Consider the following 21985-nt stretch of genomic DNA (forward strand, 5'->3'; position numbering starts at 1 on the left):
GCGTGTGTTCACTTAAAGAGGGCATGTTACAGTCTGTTTTAGTAATTACTCGCATTTCACAATTAAGAACAACTCTGGAGCTTTATGTTGCGCCGTTCCCCTGTTATTTCTACTAAAAGTTATGAATGAATTGCCAGCAGCTTGCAGTAAAGGTACAGATGGGTGTTACCAGTCGGGAGGGGGGGGGGTCTCTGCACAGTATGGCACTGGCAGCACTGATTGGACAAAGTCAGACACACCATCTATCAGTAACACTCAGTAGTACCTTTACTGCAGACTGCTGGCAATTAAATTTTTAACTTCTAGCATGAGCGGTGACACAATCCTCTTTAACCACCTCAGCCCCTATAGCTTAAACACCCTTAATGACCAGGCCACTTTTTACACTTCTGACCTACACTACTTTCACCGTTTATTGCTCGGTCATGCAACTTACCACCCAAATGAATTTTACCTCCTTTTCTTCTCACTAATAGAGCTTTCATTTGGTGGTATTTCATTGCTGCTGACATTTTTACTTTTTTTTGTTATTAATCGAAATTTAACGATTTTTTTGCAAAAAAATGAAATTTTTCACTTTCAGTTGTAAAATTTTGCAAAAAAAACGACATCCATATATAAATTTTTCTCTAAATTTATTGTTCTACATGTCTTTGATAAAAAAAAAATGTTTGGGTAAAAAAAAAAAAAAAATGGTTTGGGTAAAAGTTATAGCGTTTACAAACTATGGTACAAAAATGTGAATTTCCGCTTTTTGAAGCAGCTCTGACTTTCTGAGCACCTGTCATGTTTCCTGAGGTTCTACAATGCCCAGACAGTACAAACACCCCACAAATGACCCCATTTCGGAAAGTAGACACCCTAAGGTATTCGCTGATGGGCATAGTGAGTTCATAGAACTTTTTATTTTTTGTCACAAGTTAGCGGAAAATGATGATTTTTTTTTAAAAAAAAATTCTTACGAAGTCTCATATTCCACTAACTTGTGACAAAAAATAAAAACTTCTATGAACTCACTATGCCCATCAGCGAATACCTTGGGGTGTCTTCTTTCCAAAATGGGGTCACTTGTGGGGTAGTTATACTGCCCTGGCATTCTAGGGGCCCAAATGTGTGGTACGTAGTTTGAAATCAAAATCTGTAAAAAATGGCCGGTGAAATCCGAAAGGTGCTCTTTGGAATGTGGGCCCCTTTGCCCACCTAGGCTGCAAAAAAGTGTCACACATGTGGTATCTCCGTACTCAGGAGAAGTTGGGCAATGTGTTTTGGGGTGTCATTTTACATATACCCATGCTGGGTGAGAGAAATATCTCGGCAAAAGACAACTTTTCCCATTTTTTTATACAAAGTTGGCATTTGACCAAGATATTTCTCTCACCCAGCATGGGTATATGTAAAATGACACCCCAAAACACATTCCCCAACTTCTCCTGAGTATGGCGATACCACATGTGTGACACTTTTTTGCAGCCTAGATGCGCAAAGGTGCCCAAATTCCTTTTAGGAGGGCATTTTTAGACATTTGGATCCCAGACTTCTTCTCACGCTTTAGGGCCCCTAAAAAGCCAGGGCAGTATAAATACCCCACATGTGACCCCATTTTGGAAAGAAGACACCCCAAGGTATTCAATGAGGGGCCTGGCGAGTTCATCGAATTTTTTTTTTTGGCATAAGTTAGCGGAAATTGATATATATATTTTTTTTTCTCACAAAGTCTCACTTTCCGCTAACTTGGGACAAAAATTTAAATCTTTCATGGACTCAATATGCCCCTCAGCGAATACCTTGGGGTGTCTTTCCAAAATGGGGTCAGTTGTGGGGTGTTTGTACTGCCCTGGCATTTGAGGGTCTCCGCAATCATTACATGTATGGCCAGCATTAGGAGTTTCTGCTATTCTCCTTATATTGAGCATACAGGTAATGAGATTTTTTTTTTTCGTTCAGCCTCTGGGCTGAAAGAAAAAAATTTGAACGGCACCGATTTCTTCATTCGCATCGATCAATGTGGATGAAAAAAAGGAGGGGAAAGGCGTCTGCCAGGACATAGGAGCTCCGCCCAACATCCATACCCACTTAGCTCGTATGCCCTGGCAAACCAGATTTCTCCATTCACATCAATCGATGTGGATCAATAAATCATTGCCAGGATTTTTTATTTTTTTTTATATACAAAGTGTTTGCCAAAGCATAGGAACACCACCTCCTCAGCTCATATGCCTTGGCAAACGTATCTTTTACTGCAGAGGAGAAATCTCGTCTTGCAGCGCCGCATACACCGACTTGCGTGTAATCTGACAGCAGCGCAATGCTTCTGTCCGAATGCACATCAGTGCTGCAGCTAGTCGATCGGTTGGTCCACCTGGAAGGTAAAAAAAAAATTAAAAAAAACACAGGCCGCAACGCAATCATTTTATTAACTTTGGAACAGAACATATAAACTTTAACTTTTTGAACTGAACATTAACTTTTTTGCTTACTGGTGTTTTTTTTTTTTTTTAACTTTATAGAACAAACCTCTCCTTCCCCATGGGTCAATGTGCAAAGCGCAAATCGCCCAAAGATGTGGCGAAGTGCGTTATGCACTTTGTCCCAGGTGAAAGGAGAGGTTTGCAGCAGCTGTGAGTGAATGGGCCCTAATAGCCCTGTGTGCCTGTCCTGGTGAGATGTGATCCCTATGCTAGGTGTACCTGTGTGTGGTACTTCCGGAAACACTCCCCTAAGCATAGGGCAGGGTGGTCAGGACAGTCAGGACATAAATAGCGGGTGTCACGCCTTATTCCACTCCTGCTACAGACACAACATCTTTTTCGGGGTGACGGTTGGGTTGAGGTACCGGCAACGACATTGGGGAAATGTCGCTCGTGTAGACGGCTAACTACACTGGTGGATGGGGCCACGGAACCTTCTGGATACAGGAGATTCTCGATCTCTTCCTGAAATTTGAGGAAAGATCGTGTTCTCCCAGCCTTACTGTAGAGAACAAAACTATTGTAGAGCGCCAATTGAGTTCTGCGGGACACTAAATACGGAGACAACATCTGGTCATTGAAGTCCACCCATCCCATGAGCGCATTATAGTCGTGGACTGAGAGGGGCTTTTCAATGACACGGGTTGCTCGCTCAATTTGGATTGTCGTGTCTGCGTGAATGGAGGAGAGCATGTAAACGTCACGCTTGTCTCTCCATTTCACCGCGAGCAGTTCTTCGTTACACAAGGCAGCCCTCTCCCCCCTTACAAGACGGGTGGTAACGAGCCGTTGGGGGAAGCCCCGGCGACTAGGTCGCACGGTGCCACAGGCGCAAATCTGTTCTAGAAACAAATGCCTAAAGAGGGCCACACTTGTGTAGAATTGTCCACATAAAGATGGTACCCCTTGCCGAATAAGGGTGACACCAAGTCCCAGACTGTCTTCCCACTGCTCCCCAGGTAGTCAGGGCAACCGACCGGCTCCAGGGTCTGATCTTTTCCCTCAGACACGAAATTTGTGGGTATAGCCTGTGGCCCTTTCACAGAGCTTATACAATTTGACCCCATATCGGGCACGCTTGCTTGGGATGTATTGTTTGAAGCCAAGGCGCCCGGTAAAATGTATTAGGGACTCGTCTATGCAGATGTTTTGCTCTGGGGTATACAAATCTGCAAATTTCTGGTTGAAATGGTCTATGAGGGGCCGAATTTTGTGGAGCCGGTCAAAAGCTGGGTGGCCTCTGGGACGGGAGGTGGTGTTGTTGCTAAAATGCAGGAAACGCAGGATGGTCTCAAATCGTGTCCTGGACATAGCAGCAGAGAACATGGGCATGTGATGAATTGGGTTCGTGGACCAATATGACCGCAATTCATGCTTTTTAGTTAGACCCATGTTGAAATTTAAATTTCGGAAACTTGGACTGGTTTCCACCGGAAAGGCTGGGCATAAAAGCTTCCCGGGTTTGCGGTTATAAATTGTGTGGCATACCGATTTGTTTCTGCCACAACTAAGTCTAAGAGCTCCGCAGTCAAGAACAGCTCAAAAAATCCCAGGGCCGAACCGATCTGAGCCGTCTCAATCCGAACTCCAGACTGGGCGGTGAAAGGGGGAACTAATGGTGCGGCTGAAGTTGGTGACTGCCAATCAGGGTTTGCCAGCACCTCAGGGATTCTAGGGGCTCTACGGGCCTGTCTGTGCGGTGACTGCGACGGGGTAACTACTGCACGTGCCACCGTACCAGCTTCAACTGCCCTTCTGGTGTTCGCTACTTCACCATGTTGTACGGCAGTGCTGGTACTAGGTCCAGGAAGGGCTGCGCTGCTGGTGTATGCCTCACCACCTGATCCGGCAGCACCAGCCCCACTCTGCTGCTCTTGAAGCGGATCCTGCGCAACCTGTGGTCTAGCGACACAGGGCCGGGTACGCCTGGTGCTATCAGGGACCTCAACCTCCTCGTCCGAACTTTGGGTCAGAGAGCCACTGCTTTCTACAGGTTCATATTCTGACCTGCTAGATTCATCAGATGAGGGTTCCCACTCCTCATCCGACTGGATCAGAATCCTGTAGGCCTCTTCAGAAGAATACCCCCTATTTGACATTTTGGCAACTAAATTTAGGGGTATTCCCTGAGACTACCCAAGAAAAAAAGCAAGCCTGTCTTACAAATGGGAGGCTAGCGAAGTACCGGAGGCCGCTGCAGTTGATAAAAAATATCAAAACAGATTTTTTTATCGCCGCAGCGCGTGTAAAGTGAATGTGCAGTGATCAAAAAAAAATAATTTTTTGTCACTGCGGTGGGGCGGGCGTGGGTGAACGCACGTGTGGGCGACCGATCAGATCTGATCGGGCAAACACTGCGTTTTGGGTGGAGGGCGAGCTAAGGTGACACTAATACTATTATAGATCTGACCGTGATCAGTTTTGATCACTTACAGATACTATAAAACAGGGCTCGACAAATCCCAGGCGCCAGGTCGCCATGGCGACCAGGAATTTAGTTCTGGCGCTTGGGTATTTGTCAGCCCGTTTTCAAAGGTGCCCGGGCGATGGGTGCGGAGCTGCCGTTCTGTCCGGAGGCAGCACCGTGTGAAACAGACCCTCAGTCTGAGTCAGCTCCGTCACAGCACACAATAGCAGAGACGCTGGCAGCAGGGAGGGGAGGGACTCGGGAGGAGTGTAATCTGATCCTAGAGTGGAAGCTGCTTCTGCCAGCCCCTCCCCTCCCCGCCCACCAACCAATCAGAGCTGAGGCGAGGCAAGCACTAGCAGCTCTGAGCCCGAGTCACTGACACAAGTACAGGAGGGAGTCTAAGTAAGAATCGAATGAGTCTCAGGTTAAAAGAATCTAAAGATCCCACTTTAGTTAGTGACTTATTCGATTCTTTGAGTTAAAAGAACAGTCAGTCAGACTCTAGTACAGTTTACACTGAGGCTGTCGCTGATGCTTTTGCAGCAGTGATAAGATTAAGGGACAGGAGCAGAGAGATGAGAGAAGTGACAGGACACAGTTTAGATTACAGTTTGAATTAAACCTTCTGATCAAATTGGCTTCTCAAGGAGATCTATGTTAAAGGCATCCCTTATTCGGTCTCATTCAGTAGCTATAGAACTAAGGCTACTTTTACGCTTGCGGCAGGATGGATCTGGCAGGCTGTTCACCCTGTCGGATCCGTCCTTCCGCTGTTTCGCCGGACCGCAGCTCTGTCCCCATTGACTATAATGGGGGCAGAGCTCTGGCGCAGCACGGCAGTGCATTGTAAAAAAAGTACTGCATGTCCAACTTTTTAGTCCGGCGGCCTCTCACCGCGAACTGCCGTGCTGCGCCGGAGCTCCACCCCCGTCCCCATTATAGTCAATAGGGTCCGGGTACGGAGCAGCGGTATATGTAACATGGTATACAGCATTATTGGGGGGGGGGGGCACCTACTAGGGGCTTTATGACGCGGCTCCGCCTGGCTCCTGACTCCGATCAAAGGGGTGATCAAAGGGTTAATTGGGGTGCAGGGGGTGATCTGGGGCTAAAGTGTACTGTTGGTGCTACTCACTGTGATTTCTGCTCCTCTGCTGGATCCAACCGACGAAAAGGACCAGCAGAGGAGCAGACAAGCCATATAACAGATCATATTTACTAATATGATCTGTTATATGGCTTGTGATTTGTTTTTTTGAAAATCGCCAGCCTGCCAGCCAATGATCGTTGCTGGCAGGCTGGTGACGAACTTGTCCTTTAACTTTTGCCGGCCCGCGATGCGCATGTGCGGGCCGGCTCTGACCGAAATCTCGCGTCTCGCAAGATGACGCACGGATGCGTCCAGGAGGAATGAATCAACCACCTTCCGGACGCATCCGTGCGTTAGGCGGTCCGGAGGTTGTTAAAAAGGGGTTCTCCAGGAATTAAGAAGATAAAAATACTTAAATATTACTTTATAATAAATCTATTTCCAAATAGCTTTCATTATTTACTATGGCTCGTTTTGTCAGGGGAGCAATCATCAGGGGAAACAAAATGGCCGCTGTCCTACCAGTACAGACAGAACCTGTCCTAATCACACAGGAGGACAAGTTACTTCACAACACTGAGGTAAATAGCTCCCTCATCCTCCTCTCTGCTCTACTTGTCAGAGATTATGATCCTCAATACAGATTATAAGAACTTTAGCCGAATCTCTGGGGAATTTAGTTCAGAGGAGACATGAAGTACAGACAGGACAGACTGTGGTAATGGAGACTGCATACAAGAGCTGCTGCTCATTACCCCCACCCTCCTCCCTGTACTTCATGTCTCCTCATCATTTCCATTCCCACAGAGCAGAGAGGAGGATGAGGCAGCTCTTCAGCTCAGTGTTGTGAAGTAACTTGTCCTCCTGTCTGGTTAGGACAGGTTCTGTGTGTACTGGTAGTACGGTGGCCATTTTATTTCTCCTAGTGATTGCTCCGTAGAAAAAACTAGCCACTCTAACTAATGAAAGGTATTTGGGAATATATTTATTATAAAAGGTAACATTTAAGTATTTTCATTTTCTTAATTCCCGGAGAACCCCTTTAAAAACACTGTCACAGAGGCCATGTAAAATATGGTCATCATCTACATATTTGTTAAAAATGTATACTGTACAGGACAAACCACTTCTAGGTTACCAAAATCTACAGTTTCTGAGCGCGCAAACATACTTTGTATAAAAATATAGCCTAAAAATTGATACACACAACCTGCAAATTTGCAGCAAACGATTAGAAAAAAAATTGGCAAAAAAATTCAAATTTGCAAATAAAAGGTGAACTCTAACAGAATACTAACTATAAAATATAGTCTGCAAAAAACTAAGATGGGAGGAGTTCATACATGCCACATACTGTATGTCTACATTCAAATCTACATGTGTTACTGAAATGCAAAAACTGCAGGAATGCATCAACCACAGTATTTGCAGCCAAGTATTGGGAATTATTAGTATATAATTTCCCTCCCATGTAACACAAACTGTAATTCTAATTAACAATGATAAATCCCTGAACCGCATATAATGCATTTACTAAGCCCGCTTTTATATAGGTACGATATGGAGGCTTTATTACTCGTTATGAACCAAACACCTGAACCTCATGTAGTTCATCAGAAAATGAGTTGACGCGCCACACCTCTGGTTCTGATGAACTGCGGGAGGTCTGGGTGTTACATCCATAATAAAAACGCTGTATTACAGCTGTCTGAAAAGCGGCTAAATGCTTTTTCCCCCCTATGGTAATATAAAACTATTATACTATGGTGACAGTCAATTAGCGAAAATGTGTTCTCTGGCTAATGAATTTTTTTCCATCAGAAATATATTAGCTTCCTCTCTAATGATAGTTATCGCTGTTCCTAAAGCCTGTAACAGGTATCGCTAGAGAAGCAGTCTGAATATTGTACGCTATAGATTGGGTATGGACAGGATAGGGACAGTATGAAATGGAAACTTTATTGATGCTCCTGTGTTTGGTGTGATTTATTTGGCCCGTGATCTGTGCGCTGATAAACCTCTTGTTTATGGCATCATTCTCACTCTTTCTAGAAGAAGAAAAAATAAATAAAAAAGACCCCATATGTGACCATCAGAGTATGTTCTCTGGTTGATGGGGGGATAGGAGGATTAATAGCATGCACCGAAGTCCGTGCGATTCCCCCTTTTGCAGAAATGTGGAGCTAGACAGTGAGAGATAAGCTATGTCTCTCCCTGTGCAACTTGTCAGCACTTCTTCCAATGGCTTTTTTCTGCTGGCATATCTCGGGCTGCATAAGAGATTCATGCCAGGTCTTCTATTAAAGTTGAGATTGTCAGCTTTAAAAGAAGACCAAGTTTGAGGCTCCAGTCGCAATATATCACAAGTTAGAGCACTTAGAAATCAGGCCGGGAATGAAAGCTGCAGGTATATGTAGTTTTCATCAAGTCCCTTTTTCAACGATCTAACTCACAATATATAACAGTAAAGCTTCAAACTTGGCCTTGTTTTAAAGCTGAGATTGTCACCTTTAAAACATGAATGGCCATCAGTAGCAAGGACATACGAGGTACATCCTTGACTACTGAATTGCCACCCTACCAGGACGTATGACATACATCCTTGGCAGGGAAAGGGTTAATCATCGGACAACCTTTAATTCAAACTTCTGCTTGCAGTATAACTGGTGAAAAACGTAACCTCCTTTTGAGGAGAGTTTAACCAGTTGTGTCAAATCCTGCCACATAAACCTTGAGAAAGTGGCATGAATATCCTATATGGAAGGGCCATAGCTGGACACAGCAAACTTACGTCATTTTGTTAATAAAGCTGTAGTGTTCACTTTTTTTAAATTAAACTAAAAATGACACATACATACATCTGGGACAAATATGTCAGGTTTTCTTGCTCACATTTTGCCCAAGTCTGTGTTACAGAATACGCAGTGTGACTTACCACTGTCCATGATTCTGCTCTTTTACAGCGGAAGAAAATTAAGAGTCTGAAAATACAGGAAAAAAAAGTGTTGAGACAATGGTAAGAAATAAAAATACTCTATCGTTCAGCTACGTTAAGGAAAAACTGATAGCTTCCCTCAATTGAGCCTCACTTCCTTCCATTCTATAACACTAGCCAAAAGACGACAATGTGCGTCTGTCGTCATAACTGGATAACGGTATTCATACTTTCAGGTGTCATATGCTGGCAGGCACATTTCCTGTCCTCATGGACTACACCAGGCTGCACACACCTACTACAGGACTAATCTACGACTACTCTTTTATGTTACATTCTATGTAAACTTTTAATCAACCGATCACTGTTGTCAGCAGTTGTGCAATGAGAACTCTGCTGACAGACTCCATTTAAAGAAACATCTAGCCACAGCATTTTTGTCTGAAAAAACAAACAAAAAAAACAAAAAACATAATAGTTTCGTCCTAGCGCCTCTATACCGGACAGGAACTGATAAGTTTTATCCCTATGCATTCTGAATGGAGAGCAATCCGTTCAGGATGCATCAGGATGTCTTCAGTTCAGTCTTTTTGACTGATCAGGACAGAGATAAAACCGCAGCATGCTACGGTTTTATCTCCGGCCAAAAAAACTGAACACTTACCGGAATGCCAGATCCGTCCTTCCAGTCTGCGCATGTGCAGACCGAAAAAAATATATAAACGCCGGATCCCTTTTTTCCGGATGACCCTGCATTCCGGACGGATCCTGATCAGTCTTACAAATGTCATCAGTGAGCAGCTGCACGATATGGGAATTTTGTGTGATTGCCATTAGGGCCCTAAAAAGTGCGATAACGATATGCGATGTGATATTTTAAGGGAATTGTGCTAGAGGTCTATTTGCTGTGGATGGCACTGCTATGGAGGGCATCTCTGGATGGCACTGCTATGGAGGGCATCTATGGATGGCACATATATAGCATCTTATGCTATGTGCCCTCCACAGATCCCCCCCCCATAACAGTGTCCCTGCAGTGTGAATGACCCCCAATAATGGGGGTGGGGGCCGGCATCTGGATTAGGAATGACAGTGGGAACCGGTGAAGTCCCTGTATTCTAATGCACCGGCCCCACTCACTTGTATAATCTTATCTAACCTGTAGGCATTGTTAAAATATAATAATCATGTGTACTCCAGCTGTATTACTTACAACTAAATTCCATAGCAGAGAGGAGGGAGGAGGCTCGCGCTGCCTGCTCCATTCATAAAGTGGGCGACTCAGGTGCATGACGTAGTGAGTGACGCGCCGCCCGCCCGCCCTGCCTCCTCCCTTCTACGGAACTTGTTGTAAGTAATACAGCTGGATTACACATGATTATTATATTTTAACAATGCCTACAGGTTAGATAAGATTATACAACAGTGAGCGAGGCCGGTGCATTAGAATACAGGGACTGCACCAGTCCCCGCTGTCATTCCTAATCCAGATGCTGGCCCCCAGCCCCTCCTCTCTCTGTTGATACACCCGCCGACCGCGCTGTGCGGCGGCCGTGTATCATTGTAGGTAATCGCAGCATTTTTGGATCGGACAAATCGCCATCGTCTATTATCGTGATACGATTGCTTTGGAGATATATCGTGCAGGCCTAGTTGGCATACGTTTTGACGGATCCGGCAGGCAGTTGCGGCGGAACTGCTTGCCGAATCACTCTGCCGCAAGTGTGAAAGTACACTATGCCTGGTGGGAACATGGCTTTAAATCCACACCACAGGTCAATTTATGCAGGTTTTTTTTACTCAGCAAATGGATGAGATTTCTTAAAATCTCATCCACTTCACTGGTACTGTTCATACTCTCTGGATTTGCCGCACAAAAATCCACAACGACAAATCCACAGAGCTTCACTCATCAATGGACACTATTGGGGTCATTTATCAAACTGGTTTAGTTGCCCATTGAAACCAATCAGATTCCACCTTTCATTTTCCAAAAGGAGCTTTTTTGATAAAGCTATATTTTCAGTGTTTTATAACGCTTGTTTAAAAAAAAAAAAAACACGAGTTTTAAATTTCTTCAGAGCTTTTTTTTCTTACAAGCTGGTGGCAGTTTAAATTATTTAAGATAAAAAACATTGGGGCAGATTTAAAAAACCTATGGATGGCGTAAACTTAGGCTGTCTAGACTAGGATTGTTGTGATACCAAAATTTTGATTAGATTTCGATACCACGCAAAAAAAAACTAAACACCAAAAAAGCCACGTGCATTCCGCATTTAAAAAAATATATTAATTGAATTAATTTTTTTCTGTTCGGGCGTTCACCGCATAGGATTTTTTTTTTAGATTTTAATAGTTTGAACTTTTCGGACGTGCCGATGTGATATGTTTATTTATTTATTGTTTATATAATTTATATGTAAAATTAGGAAAGCGGGTGATTTATACTTAATAATTTTTTTATTTTTATTTAATAACTATTTCCCCCCTTAGGGGTCCATTCACAGGTCTGTAGTGTATTGCGGATCCGCAATACACCCAGTCGGCACCCCCATAGAACTGCCTATTCTTGTCCACAATTGTGGACAAGAATAGAGCATGTTCTATTTTTTTCGGGAGCGGACCGGAAGATCGGGGCTGCACTCCGGAAATGCGGATGCGGACAGCACACCATGTGCTGTCCGCATCTCTTCCAGCCCCATAGAGAATAGACGTGTAAGGGCTAGAACCTGGTATCTTTTAATCCCTTGTCCTATTCACCCTGATAGAGCTCTATTGTGGTGAATAGGATCTCACACTCTCCCTGCTGCTCTGTGCAAAGTACACACAGCAGCAGGGAGCTTACCATGGCAGCCAGGGCTTTAGTAGCGTCCTGGCTGCCATGGTAACCGATAGGAGCCCCAGGATTACACTGCTACTACCAATGATTTTAATACTTGGGGGGGGGGGGGCGCACTGCGTCACCAATGATAATTAACCTTTAATACAGGAGGCGGGTGTTGGCAGCAGAATCACATAGCTGGGAGCTGTGATCAGTGGCAGTCAACCCCTTAAGTGCCGCACCTGAGGGGTTAACTGCCCGCCCTCCTCCGCCCCTCTCTCTTCTTATTGGCAGCAGCGGCACAGATGGGAGGGAGAGAGTGACTCCTTCTCCCCTGTGCTGCTGAGGAGAACATGGTGCAGTAGCGCAGCCTAGTATCGATAAATGTCAAATCCTGGTATCTAGTATCCTAGTCTAGACCTGCACCAGATTGATCACAGGAGCTTAGGCTAGACGATAAATGTCTAACTTTATAATAACTATTGGCAAGTTTCACATCTCCATCTGCCCTCTCCAAGAGGATGTTCCGGCATAGAACAGTCCACCAGAGTTCTCTGATTCTGGCATTGACGGATACTGTTGCCTGCCCCCCGAATCCCATTGACTATAATGGGGTCCAGCAGAGAACCGACCTCTACGACGGGAATTGGCCGGACAAAAAAAATTAATAAATAAAATCGCATACCTTTGTGGTTGTCCTGCTTTATTTACTGCTGAGAGAATGAGCTTTGATTAGGTACGTAAATTAGATGGCAAGTTATCCTAGGGTGGTTCCATCCCCAGCCTGTGAACCCTGCCCAAGGCCTTCCCCTGGGCCCTGACAGACAGAGCCAGCCTTTTCTACTGTAACTGGTATTACAATAGAAATCGCACACAGGTACCATCCTTTCCCTGGCCGGAAACAGTCACAGATGTACAGTATGCGTTTTTTTTTTCTTCGAGTTGTTTGGTGGACATGATTCACCTCATAGCCATTAATAAATCAATGAGACTTACAGAAACCTGTAATGGCTTTACTATAATAAGAATTAGATTACTTCTACTTTTAGCTGCATGAATTATAAACTATGGAATATACTTGGGTATTAAATGTGCTCACGTTTAAAAGCCTTTATAGAAACCATTACTGGGCCCTAGCAGTAACTGGCGGCCGTTCTGTTGTGATCAGACAAGCACATGGGTCAGACAACAGCCAGAGCATGGAGAGAATACCGGCTGCTATTTTCTGCTGACGCGTCCAAGCCCTGACAAGCTGAAGTTCATTGTTGCTCTGCTAGATTACAGGATTGCCACCACGAGCGAAGAGAGTCTGTGAAGGACTTTAGACTGGGGAAAATTCAGTCTCTTTTAGCATGCTTTCACATGCTGCTCTTTTGCGGTGTATTCACCCCAGTGGTCCATTCGCCCCATTTATATGCTGCAGCTGAAAACCTCGATTATTACGATACCTTCTTCACAATAATGATGGCATATCCTTAAGAACCCTTTACATGGGCCGATGTAGCAAGCGATTGTCGGGATGGAAGCGTTCCTTCCTGACAAATCGCCTGCTCATCAGTGGAGGAGACCGCTGTATTTACATGCAGCGATCTCCTCCACAGTATGGGGAGGTGAGATCACTAATGCCATCACTCGTCCCCATACAGAATCTTTGCCGGCAGCAGAGGCTGTTTAGACGGCACAATCTGCTGCCAGCAAACAACGATTTAGGTGTCCACACGAACAATCCTATTACCTGATGAACAAGTGTTTTGTTCGTTCAACGGGTAATTGGCGGCACCTTTACACTGGCAGATTATTGCTAATGAACGTTTGGGCACTGTTAAGGGCCCTTTAGTATAGATCAGGGATGCTCAACCTGTGGCCCTCCAGCTGTTGTAAACCTACAACTCCCATCATGCCCTGCTGTAGGCTGTCTGGGCATGCTGGGAGTTGTAGTTTTGAAACAGCTGGAGGGCCGCAGGTTGGGCATCCCTAGTATAGATCATCAAACCGGATCGTGGGGGTCTGACTTTCGTCACCCCACTGTTTGGCTGTATGAAGGGATAGCAGTGTACCAGCACTGGATGTCAATTACATAGTAGCAGGGGAGGAGGGTAGTCCCAGTGAATGGGGTTTTAAATCCGCAGCATGTCAATTTATACTGTGGATTTCCACAGCAGATTTTACACTTTGCAATAAATAGAGCAATAACCGTAGCAGAAATTTCACTCCTGTGGCTGCGCCCTTAGGTCCAATTTAGAAGACTAATTTCTATCCAAACTGCACCCGCATAGCAGAGGGGTTGTGCCACTTATAACACTTCTCCCCTATCCACAGGATCAGAAAAACAGGAGTTGTCATGTGACCACAACCCCTTCAAAGTAAATTGTGCAATTCACACTTTAGTTTTTCGGTATGGACTGAGGAACTTGCAGCATGCACCGTTTTTGTTAATTTTCTGCTTGAGACTCATTCATGCAAATTAATGGGTCCAGAAATAAAATGGACGCGCCCATACATCCTCATAGGTTAATGTTTTGGAGACGAAAATCGGAACAGCCGTCTGAATCCGGCTTAAATGTGAGGTTAACAGAGCCTAATACAGATTAAGAATTGTGTCACCTAAACCTCCAGTGAAATCCAGTGCAGCAGGTAAACAATACAAACACAAAGAGCGTGGACGACAATGACTGCAGCCATAGTGCAGACATACAAATTTAGAGCGTGGCAACATTTTTTTATCACCATCATTTGGTTATTGGCTTCTATTCCACACTGGTTCCTATCTATCTGAATAATTATATGCAAATCAGTACCTTTGGAAAGTTCTTACCTGCTGTTTTATCTTCTAATAGAGCACAGCCATGATCACCAAACCCTAGTTGTCTAACCTATCCTCAGGATAGGTCATCACTATCTGATCGGAGGAAATCCAACACTCTGCACCCCCCGACGATCAGTTACTCTGCAGGCACCAGATCTACACAGCTTCATCAATTGTGTAGTGGACGGAGCTGGTTACTGCACTACTGTGCCCAGGGGCGTATTTGTCATAGACCCTAAAGGGAAATTTCCTGGTGGGCCGATGCCCAGGGGGCCATCTGAGCTCTCCTCATGGCCGGCAGCCATGATGGCACTGAGGGAGTGGGAACATGGAGGGGCTGATCTGATGGCAGTGGGCGACATGGAGGTGTTGATCTGATGGCAGTGGGCGACATGGCAATGGTTGGCATGGAGGTGCTGATGGCACTGGGGGAGTGGAGCTGAAGGCACTGGGGTGGGGGAGATCTAAAGGCACTGAGGGAACGGAGCTGATGGCACTGGGGTGGGGGGGAGCTGATGGCACTGGAGGGATAGTGGAGCTGATGGCACTGGGGGAACTGATGCACTTGGACTGATCGCACAGGGAGGAAGAAAGGGTGTTGGGGTCTGATGAGTTTTTATAAAAGAAAAACAGTCTATTAATTCATTTTTCCTTATTATATTACTCAATTAATCGTAAAAAATAATCAATAGAATACTCGATTACTGAAATAATCGTTTACTGCAGCCCTAACTAGAAGCATCAAGTACTACAGCATTAGGCTGGTGGCCGCAGGCACCCTCCAGAATTAAACTGTATTGCTATTCTCAGTACGATGATACAGTAAAATACTGCAGCGGGGGTGGCAGTATTTTGTGTTGCACTGTGGTATTGGGTTCTGCTGGGGCAGTATACGGTGTAGCACTATGGGATTTAGTTCTGCTGGGGCTGTACTTAGTGCTGCACTAGGGTTTTGCTGGTCCCGCCTACTTCTGTCCTCCCTGCCTACATGTTTCCCCACCTTCTCTCTGCCCACTACAGAAAAGGAGTTGTATAGTCCAGCACCTGAGCTACTGAAGAAAAGCTGATCGGTACAGCTGAGGGCAGCCAGACCCCCACCAAACAGAAAGTGATGGCCTACTCTCCTGAGGCTAGGCCATCACTTGTAAAGGGTTGAACAACCCCCTTTAAAGGGTGGTGATATCTATACTGTAGGCTTTTTATGGTGTTTTCAATGGCTTTTGTGCTTTTTGGTGAGGTTTTTTTTGCTGCTGTCAAAAAAAACACCAGCATGGAAGTGTACAAGAAATATTTAACAGGATTTTTTGTAGTGGTGTTTTTTCACCGTGAGAAGCGTGTTTTGTGTCAATGGCATTGTTTTCAAATCACAGTACACTCTGGAATTTTTTTCTCTAATTGCCTGTCATTTTTCTCCATCTACTGTTTTTTTTATTTTTTTTTATGGCATAATCCATCATATCTATCTACTTTTAAAGACTAGACGGAAGACTACTGTAGAGAGTAGTTAGAAAGTACACAATGCTACACAGTCTGAGGACCACTGGCCTAGTGTTTTGGCTGTTTCACCAACAATATTGGAGGATATTAATGCAAGTCACTTTTCAAATGCAAAAGATGGTATTGAGCCACATCCAATATGGAAAAAAGGTGTGTTAAAGATATGACTAAGTGATACGGTTCTTAAATTGGTGGTGACTGCCAGTTTCCTCCTAATGCCAGGTTTCAATAAAGTTATCCATCAATGCACCATCATTTCTAAAGTGTCGAACGACTGGGAACAGCAGGTAGAAGGCCTCAAGAGTCACATATTTAAACAAGGTAAATGGAGAACATGTATAGGGGATACAGCAGTAATAAGAGCTCCACAGTTCACTATTCCATAGGAAGAAGTTAATCCTCAAGAAAATAGACATGCTGCAGATTTCAAAGTCTGGTCCGCCTGAAGAAATCGGCATCAAAAAAATCTGCAGCATATCGATGGGGATTGGAAAGTCTCATAGACTTGTATTGTACTGTGCTCTGTAGTGGATTTGCTGTGCAGAATCCAAACCATAAACCCATAAGAAACTGCAACATGTTAACTTAGCCTATGAACTGGGTTTCCATGAGGCAGCCACGTTGCGACTGCAACCTCGCCCACCCATGCTGGTCATTGGCCATACAATTTGGAGGTTAACCGAGGTATTACCTTCAAATGCATTCAGAGACTGCAACTGCCCCATACCAGCCTCCCCGTGGAAACCCAACCTTAGAGACTTGATGTTCACTGTACCACTGTCCACCAGATAAGGGTACAGCCAAACATAGCGGCTCCACTGCTACTGTAAACACTGTGGATAGACTGCAGGGGGAAGGCCAATTGTTCCCTGTCACGAACCAGCGGGTGTGAACCCACTGTGCCACTGACAGGCTATACTCTGGAGGGGCATGTCTCAGCAACTACCTGGTTTTCACTAGAACCTCGGATGGTGAGGATAGATTTCAGTCGTTAGGGTAGTTGCCAGGGGTTATTCCCGAGCAATCCCAGAGTCAGTGGCAGCTGGCCCAGGATATACCTAGGTAGGTACCAGAAGTACACACGTAGTCACGCAGACGGGGTCATTACCAGGAGCAACAGTGCAGTACCAAAGGATGAGGCAGAGGCGTAGTCAGACAGGCAAAAGGTCAGGGCAGGCGGCACAGCTACAGGTCAAGCAATCCGAGTCAGCAACAGGAGAGACAAGGCAAGCAGGCAGGGATCAGACGATAAACAGAGTCCAGGAACGAAGTATCAGGCCCCAACAAACTTAAGAACCTTGATACTGAGGCATCTGGGAAGAGGGCTGAGCCACTTAAATACCTGCAGGAGAGCCAGGGTTGGTTAGCGAGATCACGTGACCTAACCCACACAGCCCAGAGAGTGATGAGCTCCACCCTTAAAGCAGTGTAACACAAAACCAGCCGACCTCATGCTGTGTCCAGGGCTGAGTGGAAGCTGTGGAGAAGAATCCTCAAAAGCAATACCACCTACAGAAACTGAGCCCAGGACCGCAGCGGAGAAATGGAAGCACCGACCAAAGGTCACCACTGAGCGTGGCGATAAGCGGGGGAACAGCGGCGTACAGCAGCCGCTGTTACATTCCCAATCATGTTTCTAATTTGAAGGGGTTGTCTCATCTCATTTATTGGTGGCATATTCTAGACATATGCCACCAATGTCAAATAGGAGTGGGTCCCAAAGGTTGGACCCCCACCTACCTCAGAAAATGGGACCCCTAAAAAGTGAAGGAGAGTGCACCGCACATGCACAGCTAGCTCTCCATTCACTTCTGTGGGAGTTCTGATAATAGCCGAGCAAGCACACTCAGCTATTTTCGGAATTTGCATAGAAGTGAATAGATATGGCCTTCACTCTGAGGGCCCCCGTTCTAGAGATAGGAGCGAGTCCCCCACTCATCTGTCATTGGTGGCATATCCCAGTGATATGGCACCAATGTATGAGAGGAGGCCACTCTTTTAAATATCAAAACAGGGCTGAAGCCTACGAGACTTGACTGTACCACTGTCCACCAGACAAGGGTATGTCAAACATAGCGGCTCCACTGCTACTGTAAACACTGTGGATTTTCTCTAAGCTATTCCACAGCATTTTTTCTATGTGTAGCCGTACCCTACATATGGAAACTCCTCCAAATAGGTGCTGCAAGTGTAATCTGTCCCCTATAGAGAACAAGACAGCTATCTCACAATGCATATCATTGCTTCATTTGTGTAGATGCATATAGCTCCAACAGTAAGGTGCTGCACGTGCTGATAGGTGATCTCACAACCAGAGTTATTTTGGGTGGGAGCCCAGGCATTGCTTCTGCCTCATGCAGTAAAGAATTTGACATCTCTGGTCTGTAACTCATTGTGTACCAGAACTAATAGGCTGGCATCCCTCGGGCTGTAGAGTCTAAAGCCAGCTACATAGGTGAACGGGGCAGTGAAATACCAGGCACGACTTATGGATAGGGATAAACGAACTTTTGTTGTCGCGCTCGGTGTACAAGATTCGGGTTCTCTTAGAATCCCGTTATGGATTCTGCTACCACGGACCATAAATTATGGTCCATGGTAGCGGAATCCATAACGGAATTCTTATGTAAACCCAAACCTTGTACGCCGAACTTGAAAACAATGGTTCGCCGAACACTACTCATGGACAAGAGCGGTCATGTTTCTAGAAAAACATGAAGTCAGTTTTGCTTTGAGTCTGCTTCAGTGTCCACTTATTTGCTCCAAATCCATCAGATATCACATCATTTGATAAATCTGGTGCAGCATTACAAATATCACTTATCTAGAGAAGTTACTCTATTTTTAAGCCCTTTTTTCCCTCATTGAACTTTTGTTTTTCGACTTTTAAAAAAAGTAAAAGTTAATATATTTGGCATACACCTAATTAACCAGGCCCACTTTTCAAAGGTAGAAAGAAGAGAAAAAGATTATAAAAAGTAACAAATTTGGTGCATAAATGGAGTGTGCCAAAAATGTGCAGCTTTTTCATGGCAGGAAACCGCCACAAATCACAAGATACATTCTTCCAGAAGTTACTGCGTAATGAGCCTCAGCCAGATCTTCATATTAGGCTAGGTCTACATGACATGTATCCCTTAATATTAAAATCTCATCTAAAGACCGTCAATGGGGTCTGCCAACTAAGCATGATATGACTGTCACAAAAAAATGTTACTCTGTAAGCACAGGCAGCTTGGGAAGCATTTGAGATTTAAAAAAAAAAAAAAATAATAATAATAATTTACAGCCAAATCTCAATTATAAAACAGCTGCGCAACAGCAAGTCAATTTGCATAAATGTGAAACTTTTAAAGCAATTAAAACCAGACACAAGCAATCAAGAATTATAATAGTGATCCTCAACCCATAGGTCATAAGCCACATGTGTGGCTCAGGATGATGATATAGTTGAATTACTGTGGCGGGACACAGAAGCCAATGGCTTGCTTCCCCACCATAAAGTCTATGAGATAGTAGAACGGCGCAGGACGTTGTGAATAAAATGACATCATCACGAGCGCCTGTGACGGAGCCTAGGCTGTGTGATGATGTCATCATACACACCTGCGCCAAGACACAGGTGACAGGTTGATTTCATTGCAAACACCTGAGCAGAGAACCAACTCAAGCTGCAAGAGGCCTGCTTCTAGTGGCACTAGAGGGGGCATTGTAACTGCTAGTGGCACTAGAGGGGGCATTGTAACTGCTAGTGGCACTAGAGGGGGCATTGTAACTGCTAGTGGCACTAGAGGGGGCATTGTAACTGCTAGTGGCACTAGAGGGGGCATTGTAACTGCTAGTGGCACTAGAGGGGGCATTGTAACTGCTAGTGGCACTAGAGGGGGCATTGTAACTGCTAGTGGCACTAGAGGGGGCATTGTACCTGCTAGTGGCACTAGAGGGGGCATTGTAACTGCTAGTGGCACTAGAGGGGGCATTGTAACTACTAGTGGCACTAGAGGGGGCATTGTAACTACTAGGGGCACCAGATAGAGCATTATATCTACTGGTCAATGAGGTATTATAACTAGTGTTGAGCGAACTTGTGTTTTAAGTTTGGCGTTTAAAGTTCGGGTTCTGGTTATCAAAGTATCCCGTTATGGATTCCGCTACCACGGACCATAACGGAATTTAGAATCCAAAAGGGATACTTTGATAACCCGAACTTTAGATGCCGAACTTAAAACACAAGTTCGCTCAACACTAATTATAACTACTGAAGGGCTAAATATAGAAACCGCTCACTAACTATAATCTAGCTTTTAAAGGACTAGCAGAAAACCGACAGTGCTAGGTCTCACACTGAATTCGTTCATTGTTATTTGTATCCGCCTCCAGCTGTTTCCTGTAGGTTATATGACAAAGTAGAATTGTGTTTGCTTGTTTTTTATTTCACCCCACAACATATGGTAAATTCTCCCAAAAATAAGTCCTCCTATGGCTATGTGAACAGAAAGTTATGGCTCTTGGAAGGCAGGAATGAAAGAAATGAAAGCGCAAAAAGGAAAATTGGAGCTAAAGTGTTCATCTCAAAAATATAAAAACAGCTGCAAAAACTATAAAACAGAAAAAGAAACCCTACTTCTCTCTTCCTTCCAATCGAGGATTCAGCACTGATGCTCCATGTTGCCAGCATATGACCTCTGCAGTCAATTAGTGGCTGCAGCAGTCAAGTACCCTACTTTCTCGGCATCACCACCACCACGTCACAATGCCGGTAGTACAGTATGTGACCAATACGACCACCGCTTGACTACAGTGTCACCACTGCAGCCGCCTAAACAAAGGCCACACTCTCAACACAGGATTTGGAGATTATTTTTTTTTTTTACTTTAACACATTTACGGCTTATAGAAGAGATTTTCACATGGATGGAAAATCCCTTTAAAATATTTTAAATATCAGACTCCATTAACACAATACAGAAAAAGTCACAGTGAGAACGCCACACGTGGACTAGTTGTCACCGATACAACCTGGCTGGAATGTGATATATCAGCTTCATGATGGCTCGGTAACGCGTTTTACATATTACACGCTCTCCACCTAACTGGTTTATAATGCGTAGATCAGATCTCCATGAGGATGTACAGTCAGCCAAGTATCTGGAATACATTGTATCCACCCAGCTGTGTCATCTTCATCATCCAGTGACAGGGAGCAGTCTCCTGGAGAAAACTTTGGGAATTATTGCATTCATTTCCCATGTTGCTTTGCGTCACACATATATGATCTATAAACACATATATATATATATATATATATATTTACATACAGCTGTGTGTGCGCTGGAAGCAATGGCTGCACACACAGAACACAACCTATATATACACAAATCAAAACCCATGGCATATCTCCTCCAAACGGTGCCCACCGCGGGCGCCCATGACAGGTATGCCAGTACAGTACCTGAGCGGTAGCGGATACACTTCTGCCGCTGTACTCTGCTGCAGCCGCTAGATCCCAGGAGACATACGCTGGAATGGAGAGGAGAGGCTTAGGGTAGGCGTGGCGTCACGGTCATGTGACCTGTCTGTAGGAAGGGGAGGAGACTGCAGGCGCGCCCAGTAGCAGTAGTAGAGCTCATGAATGGAGTCCTTCGCTCTGTGTGTGGAGCGTTACCTCACTGAGTCTGTGGCATGTGCTGTGTGAGCGTACATTTATGTCTCCCAACATTGGAAAAGCACAAGAAGGGGTGAAATCAGCGGCGGGCATAGCAACTTTCAGAAAAAGCACCAGTTCACAGAGTTTTTTGGATTGTTTCCGCCTTAAAATCGGCTCCAAAAACCCCCATCCCTCAAAACAGCCTCCTATTTTGGTGGGAAGCACAACTTGCTTTTTTTCCCCATGTGGAAAAAAGAAGCAGCATGCCCTATCTTACAGAATGATGTTCACTGAAATGAAAGTAGGCGTCA

General features: G+C 44.8%; 1 protein-coding gene across 1 annotated transcript in view; it reads right to left on the reverse strand.

The window, feature by feature from the left end:
* Positions 1-21583, reverse strand: part of PRRG1 (proline rich and Gla domain 1) — a 58812-nt gene extending 37229 nt beyond the window's left edge. Inside the window, exons 1-2 of the mRNA XM_040425077.1 lie at positions 21480-21583; positions 8904-8949 (exon numbers count right to left, since the gene is read on the reverse strand). Of these exons, the coding sequence (XP_040281011.1) occupies positions 8904-8913 (10 nt within the window). The 5' untranslated portion in view covers positions 8914-8949; positions 21480-21583. The remainder of the gene's footprint in view (positions 1-8903; positions 8950-21479) is intronic.
* Between the last annotated feature and the right edge of the window lie 402 nt (positions 21584-21985).

Source organism: Bufo bufo, chromosome 3 (genome assembly GCF_905171765.1).
Source record: "Bufo bufo chromosome 3, aBufBuf1.1, whole genome shotgun sequence".
NCBI classification, from domain to species: domain Eukaryota; kingdom Metazoa; phylum Chordata; class Amphibia; order Anura; family Bufonidae; genus Bufo; species Bufo bufo.